At 41.9% G+C, this 14870-nt stretch overlaps 2 protein-coding genes across 3 annotated transcripts in view; both read left to right on the top strand.

Annotated features, from left to right (window-relative positions):
• anxa4.L (annexin A4 L homeolog) overlaps positions 1 to 1275 on the top strand; it is a 36343-nt gene extending 35068 nt beyond the window's left edge. For both annotated transcript variants that reach the window (NM_001090012.1, XM_041585014.1), the window contains 2 exon segments: positions 662 to 784; positions 1123 to 1275. In NM_001090012.1, coding sequence (NP_001083481.1) covers positions 662 to 784; positions 1123 to 1182 — 183 coding nt within the window. In that variant the 3' untranslated portion in view covers positions 1183 to 1275.
• A 6011-nt stretch (positions 1276 to 7286) lies between these two features.
• Positions 7287 to 14870, top strand: part of gmcl1.L (germ cell-less, spermatogenesis associated 1 L homeolog) — a 32583-nt gene continuing 24999 nt past the window's right edge. Inside the window, exons 1-4 of the mRNA XM_018253399.2 lie at positions 7287 to 7691; positions 12666 to 12826; positions 14012 to 14135; positions 14512 to 14608. Of these exons, the coding sequence (XP_018108888.1) occupies positions 12675 to 12826; positions 14012 to 14135; positions 14512 to 14608 (373 nt within the window). The 5' untranslated portion in view covers positions 7287 to 7691; positions 12666 to 12674. The remainder of the gene's footprint in view (positions 7692 to 12665; positions 12827 to 14011; positions 14136 to 14511; positions 14609 to 14870) is intronic.

Here is a 14870-nt window from a genome sequence, read left to right as displayed (position 1 = left end):
ACTTGTCCTTTAAAGGAGCAGTTCAGAATAAAAACTGGGTTAGTCAAAAATGCAATGTATTAAGGCCGGAGTGATTTGATGTCTAACATAACAGAACAGAGCTCTACTTCCAGGTTTTCAGCTCTCTAACTCTGCGTTAGTCAGCGACTTTAAAGGCACACTATACCCCCCCTAACAGTGTAGGTCTCTATAAAAAGATATTGCATGAAACTGCTCATGTGTAAATAAATAATTTTCATAATATACTTTTTTAGTAGTATGTGCCATTGGGTAATCCTAAATAGAAAATTCCCATTTTAAAAAAATAATCGGTTGCTTAAAGGAACAGTTCAGTGTGAAAATAAAAACTGGTTAAATATATAGCCTGTGCAAAAAAAAATATAGTTAGTCAAAAATTGTAATCTATAAAGGCTGGATAATATAATTGCCTCATCCTACAATGCTGCCTCCTTTTCCAGACGTGTGGAGATTCCATGCAGGGCAATGCAGCACCTTTTTATGGCCTCCGTGCTTCTCATACTTCCGCTTCACTGCACCCTTCCCTTCTGTGTAGCTGAACATTGTAATGAGATCCGTAACATGAACAATAAGAAACTGCAAATGATAAATGTCTTCCCCATGTGCCATAACATTATATCTGCTATATTTTTATGTGTTGCAGGGTCTGGGGACAGACGATAAAACTCTGATCAGAGTTATGGTTTCTCGTTGTGAAATTGACATGCTGGAAATCCGCTGCGAGTTCAAGAAGATGTATGGCAAATCTCTGCATTCATTTATTAAGGTGAGAGAAGAATTCACTGCTGTGCAGCTGCATCATTTACCAATGGTATATAGGCACTATGCCCTGACTGCCGGCCCTGAAAAACTGCCCAACATCCTCCGTTCATATAAACACAAAATATGGATAGAGATTTAATTAGCTGTGTGATGGAACTGGGCCATCGATGATTGATAAACTATTACACGATGCTCTGATTCCTCGAGATTCCGCAGTAATGAATTATACACTCGGGATCACGTTTCTAGGAAATCAAAGCAATGCAGGCATCTGTAAACCAAAAGAAGTCCCATCTCCTGCTTGCTTGTTGTAATATATATTGTGTATTTTGTTTTCCGCAGGGTGACTGCTCGGGAGATTACAGGAAGGTGCTCTTGAAACTTTGCGGAGGGGAAGACTAAGTAACATAGCCTTTCTGTGTGTCCAAGAAAAGTCTGTTGTGTCTAATTGAACACATAACCAATGCAAAATAAAAACCTTCTGATGCCTTTTTACAATGTCTGTTTTGATCTTATTTGAGGGTATGAATGAAATCTGCTCTGACACTGAGCAAACAAGTAGGTATCATGTAGAAAATGCATGGAGGAGTGTCTCCAGGACCAAATATGCCCTGTGTGTACGGTAACGGGCAGATCTAATTCCTTCAGAGCAGCTGCAGGTGGGATCAGCTTTTTCTCATCTGTGATTAACCTCACTATGAGCAACAATGAGTGCGAAGTGCATTATGCAATTTGCATTCTAATTTATAGTTTTTATCTTGTGAATAGAGATTTTCTGTGTAGTACAGTTGTAACAGTTTATAAAATATTCGTCTGTGTAGCTGGCCCAACGGGACCGCAGGTAAAAGCCCATGGGGCCCCACTCCTAGTGAGCCTGATGAACACTCCACAGACCAGGATTTTTTATGCGGCACCCTCCAATGAACTCTTGGCATTCTTGCACAAGGCATTGGGATACACTTAGCTTTTTACAGATAAATTAATTATCTGATTGGTCTTACAGACAGCAACTCTTCTGCAGAAAGCAAAAGGGCAGATTTTCAAGGGTCGAATTTTTAAAACTCTCATAAATTCGACCAACTTGCAATTTATGAAAAAATTTGAATTTCACAAACTTGGGTGAATGGGATAGACCTGCAAACTTGAATCGCATTCGATTCAAGTTTTTTGTCCGAAAAAGAGAGAACCTGGCTCCCCTTTTTATGAAATAGAACCAGGACATCAACTGACCAGTTACTGAACTGCCAGGAGAATACTTTAACACAACATAAGGAAACTGCTTCCCATCTATAGTTAGGACCACCCAAAATGCAAAATTATGGCCCATGTAGCTGGCCAAAACCTTTGGTGACTCCCTGGCTATAGGGTAAGTAAACCAGAATCAATCCATGTGCAAACAGAACCACAGATATAAACAGATCATACTATAAAGAGCATACATTTATGCAGCACTGTATCAAAATCTTTGGCAAAATCCAAGATGATCATGTATCGAAACCCCAGTGTCCAGTTATATCATAGTTTGTTTGATGTCCTCTATCCTTCATAAAGCCATGCCGATTCCTACTTATAATTCTGTTCTCCAGAACATACTTTTTTTTTTTTTTTTGTGTGGTCTTTTAGCAAACCTCCTAATAACGTTTACAGTACAGATGTCACAATCCCTTTTTGAATATAAATGCAGATGGAATATTTATGTTTACGACACAATTCTGGTTTAATTTGAAGAAGGCCTACATCACTTGGATATAGCAAATGCTGAATTCTGTATGCCCGATATGAAGACTTACAGTCATCTTGTATTTTTATTAGGAGGGTTTTTTTTTTCAGTATAGAAAGAAAGACCATGAATTGTTGGTGTACAAGTTTGATGCAATGTGCTTAATGGGGATTAATGAGTGAGTAGGCTGCACATGCAGCTGGCAGAGAAGTCTTACAGTAGGAAACTAGTGTATTTAAAGCAACACTGGAAAGAATAAATAGGAGCATAATTGCCACTGATTATGTGTACAATAATATAGTATTTCATGTCATCGTGCAGCATTTTGCATTATTGTTCTGTCATCTGCTCAATCACAAAAACTTCCAAAACTTGAGAATTGCTCTTAGAGGATAAATGACATTCTTTCTTTTTTTATTGAAACTTTTATAAAGATTGCAGGTTCCATTTAGGCACAGCAGGATGTTTGAAAAAAAGACTGACTTTCACGTGTGATGTAAAATGCTTCTATTCCATATATTGCCATTGGTTAGTATGTAGAACACTGAGCTATGTTTTTTTCGAATTGCACCTTAATAAGAGGCCATGGAAAATAAGAAAATGGGAAAGGGTAAAAAGGTGGACATTGTGTTTGGAGAAACCATTCCAGTTCATTTTCATAGGCTCTATCTAGTAGTGATGGTGCCAGTCTAGTGAGTGATTTATTGTTTTCATGGTCTTACCCAATTTATTTTAATGATCAGACACATGTAAAATGTAACATGCTGTGTCCCAACCTGCATTTGGCGCTTACATGCGTCTGTGTGAGTACAGCCCCATTGAAAATAATTCAGTGCATCTACTCCTGCACTCCCTTGCGGCTAAACGGAAGAAAGTGCAACGCAGGGGAGCGCACGTAAAACCACCCGTGTGTAAGGGCCCTTAGAGCTGATTCCCCCTTAATTAGGGATGCATCAAATCCACTATTTTAGGATTTGGCCAAATCTAATTTTCTTATGTAAAAAAAGGGGGAAAGAAAACCGCGTGCGCAGTATGTGGTTAAAAATATTTTTTACTTCCTTGTTTGTGTGATGATTTTTTGGATTCAGATTCGGTTTGACCAGGCACTTGGATTCGGCTGAACCTGCATTCAGCTGATAAAGGCCGAATCCTGGATTATGCCTATGATTAAGGGAATGTATCCCGAAACGCGTAGGGCCTTTTGATCCCTGCATGAGCCTGCAATAAAACTTGTTTCCTCCTCAAATGGAGTGCCGTCCATTCTTTTGGCACTGAACGAATCCTGGATATGGTGCATCCCTACCCTTAATAGTTCCCATTTTTATGCCTAGTATAATATTTTTAGTGGTTGGCTGGAGTCTACAGTGAAATACCTGGGAAAGCATAGTTGCAGCCTTATTTCAGAATGCCTTTTTTATACTGCAGAACCACCTAATGTGTGTGAATGATCCCCTTTCCCTCCTTGTGGAAAGCAGGGTGTCCCAAACATTTTCTCCAGGAACTCTGGAGGATAATACTAGTGGAATTGTATTTTATATGTTCTTTCTAACTGTGCAGATTGAGAATTTTTGCTGCTGTATTTCAAAGTGCTACCCATGATTTTGTTGTTCTACTCAATCTCAAATTTCATTTCCTAGTTTACTGTGAAAATATATTATGCATGGGTTTCCTCTGGGTATTCCAGTTTCCTGCAACACTCCTAAAACATACAGGCAAGTTCCTGATAAAATGAACCATAGCATGTGTGAATGTGATAGGGACCTTAGATTGTAAGTTCCACTGGGGGAGGGACCAACGTGCTGTGTAAATGTGCTGGTGATATATAAAAACCGTATAATAATGGTAGGGGACTTTCACTGTGTGATTAGCTAGTTTTTTGCTGCAGAACAGCAGCTGATGACTTACTGTAGTTACCCATGGTAAACATAGTTATGTTATCCTACTTTAAAGATGTGCTGCTTTCATATAGAAAGATCTATCTCAGTCCCTGTGTTGGGTCTGTTGCATTGATCATTTTATAACACTGTCAAATCTGCCTATGACACCATTTATCATGAAAACGTAGCATGCTGTGTTAGCCCCACTGAAATGTATGGGCATTACTGCTCATTGGATGGGCAAATTAAGGCATTTACATGGCATTATAATACAAACTTATCCTAATCAAGCGCAAACACAAAGCATGGTGGCTAGCAGGGGCGATCCTGGCCCCTCCGCCGCCTGAGGCAGCAGCAGTTGCTGCTGCCCCCCCTCCCCCGGAAATTCACTCTTAAAGTAACAGGAGCAGCATTTCTGCTGCCCCTGGTACCTAGTGGGGCTCTGCTGCCTGAGGCGACAGCCTCAAATCACCTCATTGGCGAAGCACCCCTGGTGGCTAGTTTTTTGGCTGGGTACTCGCTATAAGCAGTTTGTATGCCCCAACCCCATGGTTTGCATGTGTTTCTTCCTGCATTCCAAAAACATACAGGTCAGTAAAGTGGTTCATGTTGAAACTGTTTCTTATGTGGTTTATATTATAGTTGTGAACGATAGACAATATAAACATATAAGATCCTTGTGAGGTAGATGTCTCTCACTGACAAGTGATGTACAATAAATGGGTGTGTATATCAGTGGCAGTGTCGGACTGGCCCACAGGGATACCAGGAAAACTCCCAGTGGGCCCTCCTGCTGCTAAACATTTGGCCTATTTCATGGTCATTCCTTATTTCTATGAGAACAAAGAGGCTAAATAGATGGAATAATAGATTATAGTATTTAAAGAAAAGAGACTAGGAGAATAGAGGTTGAGTGAGGAGAGGAAGAATAATAGTACTGAGAGTGGGCCCCTGGTCTAAGGTTTTTTGGTGGGCCCCTGGTTTATTGTTTATGGGTGGGCCCCTGGTGTCCCAGTCCGACACTGATCAGTGGTCAAGGAAGAAGTTTCATGTGGGTAAGACCCAGTGCCACACCATAACAGGCACTTAGTCCGGCTGCAACAGAATCAGGGGGTAAAATTTTGGGCCCCATGGTCGACCGCTATGGTATACATCCATTGGCATAAATAGATGTTACTGGGCCTCGCAGCAAATTACATTTAGGGCTCCAAAACATTGGCAGGTTGATATAGTCTACCAATATACATTGAAATTGCTTTTTTTATTAGGGTAGCACTACATGGGGGACTTCGATGTGTTTCCGGCAGATCCAACGCACTACAGCAAATCGGATGCGACGGAAAATACAAATGTCAGATCTTGCCACGCAGCATGCAGTGTCTGCATCCAACAGTCGTGTCATGTAGGATGAACGCTGCAACACCATCCGACATTGCTATTGCTTACCTTATTCTCCGTCACATCTGGCGGAAACGCACCGAAGTCGCGCATGTAGTTCTACTCTAAGGGCCTTACTGTGCTCCCTACACTCCTGGGCCTCCCTGCATGGCAACAGTATATTATATTTTCATTACTTTCATTTTTTGGAGTTACTGTTCCTTTAAAGGGGTTGTTAACGTTTTAGTATAATGTACAGGGTGATAGTCTGAAGCAATTTGCACTCGGTCTTCATTTTTTATTATTTGTGGTTTTTGAATTGTTTAGCTTCTTGTTCAATTCTCCAGTTTGGAAGTTCAGCACCTGTCTGGTAACTAAGGTCTTAATTATCCTAGCAACCAGGCAATGATTTGAATGAGAGACAGGAATACGAATAAAAGATGGCCTGAATAGAAAGATAAGTTATAAAAAGTAACAATAACAGTGTTTGTTTTTTATTTGTGGAGAGGCCACAAAGGCCCAGGCCTAGGGCAGCAGAACTTGAGGGGCGGCATACTGCCCAGCAGCATTGAAATTATCTATTAGCACTGGAGACGCACGTCCGTCTCCAGTGCTGTGCCCAACTAAGAAGTTGGGAAGCCTGTGAGCGCACACACGCAGAGAAAGGGGGCGGCCAGTGCCTGGCAGGGAGAAGCAGAGGGGACGGGCAGTGCCTGGCAGGGGGAAGTGGAGAAGACAGCGCCTGGCAGGGGGAAGTGGAGAAGACAGCGCCTGGCAGGGGGAAGGGTAGGGGACAGCACCTGGAAGGGGGACCAAACCGGAAGGGGAGAGGGGACATCGAGGGGGGACAAAACCGGAAGGGGAGAGGGGGGAAGAGCACAGAGCTGGCCTAGGGGCAACCGGTTTGTAAATCCGGGCCTGGCTGTGGACAGTGCCTCCCCCCAAAGCTGGAAAGTGTCAGAAGAAGGAAAATAATTCATAAACTGTATAAAATAAAAGATAATTATAAAGGTTGCTAAGAATTGGCCATTCTATAACATAGTAAAAGTTAACTTTAAGGTGCACTACCCCTTTAATACCATGCTTCTACTATGCACGTCTTTGCCATCTTTAAAATGAATATTTCCAGTGGGCACACCCATCCAGAAGAGTCACTTGCAGACATGTATAGAGGTCCTGTATGCACAGCGGTGTTATTATAGTACTAGCATAAACACAAGGAGGAAGCAGTTGATGATGTGCTTGAGAAGCTATTGCTTATGTAAGTTGGAGGCGCCTACCCACACCCCGCCCATAAACAGCTTTCAAAACAGTGGCTCGGGCTGGTGCCAAGTAAGGACAACGCAAAGCAAGGGAACTGTCTGCACTGTAACCCCGTATTATAAATACTGCTACAGCCGCAAATAGAAAGAAGACAAAATTCTCTTTTTTGCTGTATCTTGGCAACCGTCGGCTACTTCCGGAAAACTTCCGAAGTCGCTTCGCTTTTGTTTTCGGGAGGCGGACCCTCGCCGCGGTTCTCCCGCCCATCGTGTTGCGTCACCAAGGAAGTGGGAATATTACCAGACGCCCCGCCCCATTTGATATTTATTGGTTTGTAGTTGAAGTTGCTTCATTTTGGTGCGGTGTTTCCGCATTGACGCGCTGTGTGGCTGGCCAGACAATGTGGGATGGATGTTTAATGTAATTAAGAGCGGAGATCCGAGTGGCGCATAGGGGACACGACGAAGTGGGGGAGCCGGACGCACAAATTACATTTAGGAAGCATGTCCTAAAACGGACACCGTAGCGGCTTAGAGGGAGTAAGGGAAAGTGGGCGGTGCTAGAAAGTAGCGGGTGAGTTGTGATTGAAGACCTTCCTTGGATGTGTTCACCACTGATCTGCCTTTAACCTTCATGGCTCCGCCGGGCTGGGACATGGGAGCTGACACTCACAGGTGGGTGACACCCAGCAATGATCTGGTGGTGGTACTGCTACACCTGTGTATGACAGTGGGGCATGGGGCACCCTGTTAGTATACCTCCTCCTTATCACATAATACTATCGCTTTACTCATTTCTAACCATTTGCTTTGATATTAATTAGCAGCTCTGATCTCCTCTAGAAAACGAATAGTCCCTGGAATTGTCTCCAATCTCTTTCCGTTTTGGATAATTGAAATGGCCTCAACTATGTTAGAGCTGTCCGCTGGGAAAAGACTCGTAGCTTTGCAAGTGACAGTTGTGCAGGGGAGCCATGCTTCCGCTCATTCCAGTGAGACACAGCAGCCAGTGCTTGGGGACAGTTCCATAAGTTTTATTTGCACTCTTTGTACAGGTAATAAAAAAAAAGTAAAACTTTAAAGGAACACTTCAGTGTAAAAATCTAAACTGAGTTAATAGATAAATGTAATGTATAAAGGCTGGAGTGACTGCATGTCTAACATAATAGCCAGAACACTACTTCCTGCTTTTCAGCTCTCTGACTCTGAGTTAGTCAGCGACTTGAAGGGGGGCCACATGGGACATAACTGTTCAGTGAGTTTGCAATTGATCCTCAGCATTCAGCTCAGATTCAAAAGCAACAGATATGACCCATGTGGTCCCCTTCAAGTGTCTGATTGGTTACTGCCTGGTAACCAATCAGTGGAAACCAATAGAGCTGCAAAGCAGGAAGTAGTGTTCTGGCTATTATGTGAGACATCCAGTCACTCCAGCCTTTATACATTACATTTTTGGCTACATATATCAAATACATGTCTTGTTTTGCACAGTCTATCTATTTACACAGTTTTTATTTTTATACTGAACAATTCCTTTAAAGGATAACTAAGTTCCCCTCCTAAAGCGAGTCTCCGTCTACTTGCCCCCCCTTTCCGCATTCTCTCCACATAGCCCACTACTTAAATAAGTGTCACAGAAATTTGCACAGACCTCTCCATGTAGAGTAGCACAGTGGACCTCATGGGCTCCATCTTTGGTGTCTTTGGATACGTTCACTTAAAGGGCATGTAAAGTCTAAAATAGAATAAGGCTAGAAATGCTGTATTTTGTATACTAAATATAAAGATGAACTTACTGCACCACAAGCCTGATCAAACAAATGATTTATGCTTTCAAAGTTGGCTACAGGGGGTCACCATCTTGTAACTTTGTTAAACATCTTTGCAAGACTAAGACTGTGCACATGCTCAGTGTGGTCTGGGCTGCTTGGGGATCGTCATAAACAAAGCTGCTTGAGTTCTGCATAGCTGGGAAGTAAGGCGGGGGCTCCCCCTGCTGTTCATATGTATGATTGTTTCCCTGCTCAGCAGTTAGGGACCATCTGACAATTCCTATCCACAGCAGTAAATGAAGGGAGAATTTCACTGCATACAGTCAGGTTTCTTCTAAAAACAGTAAAAACAGTAAACATTTTTTAATTAAAGTATATTGGAGATTGGTTTCTTTTTCATTAAAGAAAGTAAAAATGGGATTTTATTTATTTTATTTTGCCTTTACATGCGCTTTTAGGGCCGCCTGCACTATGTTTTTTTCTCGCATGCGTGCAGTTGGAGCCAGTTTGCGGTTTGTGTGTACTGTGATGCCCCTAGGCTTGCCACCTGGCAGGTGAAAATTATGGTTTATCCCAATGTTTTTAATAGGGAAAAAAGATAAATATTTTTTTTTCCAGAAAAGGTGGCAACCCCTACATGCGCTGGAAAGCTCCATAGATAGCCAAAGGGAAGAAGAGGATCTGAAGATGGCTCCCGTGAGAGAATTCTGTGCAACTTACTGCAACACTGCAGTAGTTGGCTATGCGGGAATGGGGGCTGTCAGATGGGGACTCTGTTGGGGGTGGGGGTTTAGTTCTTCCCAAACATTTTTTACCTGTGAACCACATTCAAATGTAAAAAAATAGTTGGGGATAAACACAAGCATGCAAAAAGTTCCTGGGGTGCCAAATATGGGCTTTTATTGACAATATGGAACATCTATATGAACTGGCGTTGTGCAGGAGACTGGTTCTTATGCCTTCAAACGTGAAATTAAAAAATAAGCCCCTGCTTTAAAGTGTGGAGCAATGTTCAATGGGTTGGTGAATAACATGTTGCTCACGAGCCTCTGGCTGGAGATCACTGCCTTATAGGGATTCTGTCACGATTTTTATGATGTCGTTTTTATTTCTAAATTACACTGCAAATAATTCACACTACTGTATAAAATTTCTTTCCTGAACCAGCAAGTGTTTTTTTTTTTTTTAGTTGTAATATTGGTGTGCAGGCAGTCATCTCGGGTCATTTTGCCTGGTCATGTGCTTTCAGAAAGAGCCAACACTTTAGGATGGAACTGCTTTCTGGCAGGCTGTTGTTTCTAGTACTCAATGTAACTGAATGTGTCGCAGTGGGACCTGGATTCTACTATTAAGTCATGTTCATATATCTACCAGGCAGCTGTTATCTTGTGTTAGGGAGCTGCTATCTGGTTACCTTCCCATTGTTCTGCTGATGGGCTGCTGGGTGAAGAAAGGAAGGGGTGCTATCACTCCAACTTGCAGTACAGCAGAAAAGAGTGATTGAAGTTTATCAGAGCACAAGTCACATGACTGGGGGCAGCTGGAAAACTGACAGTATATCTAGTCCCAGGTCAGATTTCAAAATGAAACAATAAAAATAAATTAAATATAAAAAAATCTGTTTGCTCTTTTGAGAAATGGATTTCAGTGCAGAATTCTGCTGGAGCAGCTCTATTAACTGATGTGTTCTGAATTTTTTTTTCCCATGACAGTATCCCTTCAAGGCAACCTTACAGCAATGAGAAATATGGTGTTTTGTCTCTTGTTACAAAATATCTGGAATTGGCTCAAAGTGTCTCAGTTATTCAAGGCACTTTTGCAATCATGAGTAAAATATGGACCTTCCCATTAATCTCAATTTCTTTTGTGTACCATAGTAAAGGGAAGCGATTGTGGACATTTCTGGGCATTTTGGCATCATGTGTTTAGCTGTGAAAAATATAAGTTTATGCCATAACATTGGGAAGAATAAGGGTATCAATAGTGATTAGTTTTCAGACATAAATTATTCCTTTTTATTCCCAATTCTGAAATGAAACTGTTGCAGAGGATGAGACTAGATATGAGCGCAAGAGATTGTTCTGATGCAGATTTAGTGTCGAAGCTGCAGCCTTTGTGGCTTGTCAATATGAAATGGAAAGGCATTTGTAAAACTTAGAACCTTGGCTGGTTCTGGGCATACTTGGTGCTATTTATTGAATATGGGGGGGGGGTCTAGCTCTAGGCCAGGGATCCCCAACCAGTAGCTCGCGAGCAACATGTTGCTCTCCAACCACTTGGATGTTGCTCTCAGTGGCCTCAAAGCAGGTGATTATTTTTTAATTCCAGGCTTGGAGGCAAGATTTTGCTGCATAACAACCAGGTGCACTGCCAAACAGAGCCTCAATGTAGGTTGACAATACACATATGGGCTACTTAATGGCCAATCACAGCCCTTATTTGGCACCCCAGGAACAAATTTCATGCTAGTGTTGCTCCCCAACTCCTTTTACTTCTGAATGTTGCTCACGGGTTCTAAAGGTTGGGGATCCCTGCTCTAGGCCATTTAACTCTGTTCAGGCCATTTAACTCTGTTCAGACCAGCTATATACATTGGGTAGTTGTAGCTCCAGCTATGGGTGTGCCTGAAAACCATATCAATTCTGTAACATTGAGAAGGCATATCATTGTGCATCAGCAACCCCCTTAGTTGATTATAGAGAGAACACTGGCTAGTATATGGATGATATAAGTGACCTTGTGGAAATCAGTGGGAAAGGCAGATGTTCATTACTAGTGACATTCAATCTAGGCACATGAGTCATAGGGAAAACAAATGATGGGTTATTCTGTAGTGAGAGAGATTTCTATAGGATGATATAGGTTCATTATGTGCCTTTGCATCTTGACTGTCATCGATTGTTTATTTAAGAACAAAGATAAAATACATGAGTCTCACAGAGAAATGTAAAGCCCTTCAAATGTATTGCAGATTAAAGGGGGACATCCACCTTTAGCAGAGCCCCACTAATATGATAGTACTATGGCCAATAAACATTTTTGCTGCCTAACCAACCCTCACTATTTGCTGCCCATCTACTGTATGCACTAGGTTAACAGGTAATCCCTTTGCTTGCTTCTTAAAGGAGAAGGAAAGTTAAAATCCCTGGGGGTTGGGGTGCCATGTTGTTTTATACACTACAGCAGGGATCCCCAACCTTTTTTTACCCATGAGCCACATTCAAATCAAAAATAGTTGGGGAGCAACACAAGCATGAACAAAAAATCCTTGGTGTGACACGTAATAGTTTTTATTGGCTATTTGGTAGCCCCTATGTAGACTAGCAGCTTACAGGAGACTCTGGTTGGCAGTACACCTGTTTTTTATGCATGCAAAACTTGCCTCTAAACCAGGAATTTAAAAATAAGCACCTGCTTTAAGGCCACTGGGAGCAACATCCAAGGGGTTGATGAGCAACATCGCTGCACTACAGTGATTCTAACCTGCAACCCTGGACTGGTACCCTTCTTCTTAAAAAAACTCACCAGCTGGGGGAACTGTTTGTGCTTCTTTTGGGCTTGTGCCCTAACAGGTTTGGGCAAGAGCATGCTCTGTACAGAACTTTTTTGTACTGCACATGCGTCCTTCTAGAATTGGCATAGGGAACACCTGGGAGAACTAGAGAAGACAGTACAGTACTCGGCAAACAGTATCCCAGGCATGTAGCCATGATATTTGAAACTGGTTTCCTTGACTCCTAATTTTGTCTATTCAATCTCTTTTATAGCTGAGACCTACTGCTGTCCAAAACATTTATTTGTGCTCTTACTAATCACTGTGAATATATATATATATATATATATATATATATATATATATATATATTTTTCTTTCTAGGTTCTGACAATGGGCAGTTTGAGCAGCCGACTATTATGGCAAGAGTCCAAGCAGAAGACTGTTGGCTCTTGTGAACACAGGAAAAGAAAAAGAAGCTTGGAGTGCCAGTGTGAGAGCGAGACAGATGACGAGCTAGAAAATCTACTGAATACTCCAAGAAGGTATACCGTATGTTTATCTGTGCAGTTTTGGGGTAAAATAAAGATTTCGTTTAGTGAAATTCAACCTGTCATTGTCCTGTCATTCTGTCATCCAGAACTGCAAACTTCAAAGTCAAAGTTTGGTTCAAAATGCTAAAAGACATGGCTTAAAGTGGCCATACACGGGCAGATATAAACTGCCATCGACGTATTAAGTCGGCAGCTTTTTGGGCAGTGTATGGTGCCCCCCAACTGGCTTCTCTGATTGATATCTGGCTGAAAGTTGGCCAGATGTCGATCGGCCAGGTTTAAAAATCCTGTCGAATCGTTTGTTGATGTGGCCCTCGATCCGACTGGCCATATTCTCCTCGTTGTGATCCAATTGAAGGGCCCCAGAGCCCACGAACAGGACTCTGGAGATGCACTCGTTTGGAGACATTGCCAAATGAGCGGATCTCTGTACGTATGGCCAGCTTTAGACTTTGGTAGCCTACCTGCCATATATGGGCCCTCCAACAGGCCTCTCAGACTGATATCTGGCCAGTTCTCAATCATGTAGGTTTGATTTTCCAGCCAGATTGAGGACTGCATCAGCTAGTTGATATGGTCCTTGTCCTGTCGGCTGGCGTGTCGTTGTAATCATTTTTTTGGGCGTAAGTCCGAACAATAGGATCCCGCCTTTTGTTGGGCATGTCAGGGGAAGATCCCCTCATTTGGCAAGGTCGCCAAATGAGCGGATCTTCCCCTAACATTTCTTATGGTGTATGGCCAGCTTTGTTCTGTACAATGTCTTATAGTCTTATAAACTTATAGGAGAAGTAAATATATTTGGCCATCATATATTCCCTGGACAAGCCCCCCTCTTAAACCACTTGGACCAAACTCCCAAGAACAGGCCTGCTACCCATACTTGGGAAACAGAAAAAGGCAGAGCTCTACAGCTGGTTAGCAGGCCACCATGTTTGTCTGCATCCCTTTCAGGGGCTCGGGCTGATCGATAACCAGTAGCATTCAAACTAGAAGCTAGAACCAGACTGCTTTGCTTGTTTACTGTACATGTCAGAATCGTATGGTACATCAGTGACTTTTCATTGGAGGTGCAAAATGTTTTTGCTGAGGCAGACATATGTTTTATTTTTCAATGCAGAAAAATGCTTAGCTTAACATTAAATTGGTTACCTATGATTATTTTTTATCATCCTGTAGGAAAAAATTGAAAAGCACGTCAAAGTACATCTACCAGACTCTATTCCTCAATGGAGAAAACAGCGATATTAAGATTTGTGCACTTGGGCAAGAATGGAGCTTGCACAAAATCTACCTCTGCCAGGTAAGTCGTTTTCCAAGTGTATTGTGAATAGTCTTTTATAGCACAAACATGCATTGTATTGGAGAATATTTATTAGCTTGTTTATAGTTTTTGTACAGGCTATGAGAGAATCAAGGTAATTGCCTCAACTATGGAGAAATCATGTTACCTCCTGTTGGCCAAGCCCCCAGTGATATCAGAATATCACCCTAGGCTACAAGGCCTGTCCTCCTCAAGCTTCTTAGGCAGCTGTAACATAATAGGAGGCTACGAGAGAAAGGAAATCAAGAAGATTGTAGTCAGTCAGCTTGAGAGACGGTTCATTTAGTCTTTTATAAAAACTAGCAAGTGTCATTCCTATATTAGGCATTTTTAACATCTTATTTTCCTGATGCAGTCTGGTTACTTCTCAAGTATGTTCTGTGGATCCTGGAGAGAGTCCAGCATGAATGTAATAGAGCTGGAGATTCCTGACCACAATATTGATGCAGAAGGTAAGAAGATCTTGCATGACACAATTTCATTATTTAATAAAATATTGTAGCAAAATTGCTTTTGTTTCCAGCTGCTTCCAGCTATAGTTAGCGTATGTGCGTATGGCATGTGTGTCTCTGCTGTCTGAGAAAACACAGGTCTATGATTTTGTGCACTATTTGCATGTGAATGTTTTAAAATTCTTGTTTCACATTATCTAGAGGGGCAATATGTTTTGCGTAAACTGTTCTAAACTGATACATTTAGTTGATACATTTGTTA

This window comes from Xenopus laevis, chromosome 3L (assembly GCF_017654675.1).
Source record: "Xenopus laevis strain J_2021 chromosome 3L, Xenopus_laevis_v10.1, whole genome shotgun sequence".
NCBI classification, from domain to species: Eukaryota; Metazoa; Chordata; class Amphibia; order Anura; family Pipidae; genus Xenopus; species Xenopus laevis.
The sequence above is the reverse complement of the archived record's forward strand: the minus strand, read 5'-3'. Positions and strand labels throughout refer to the sequence as shown.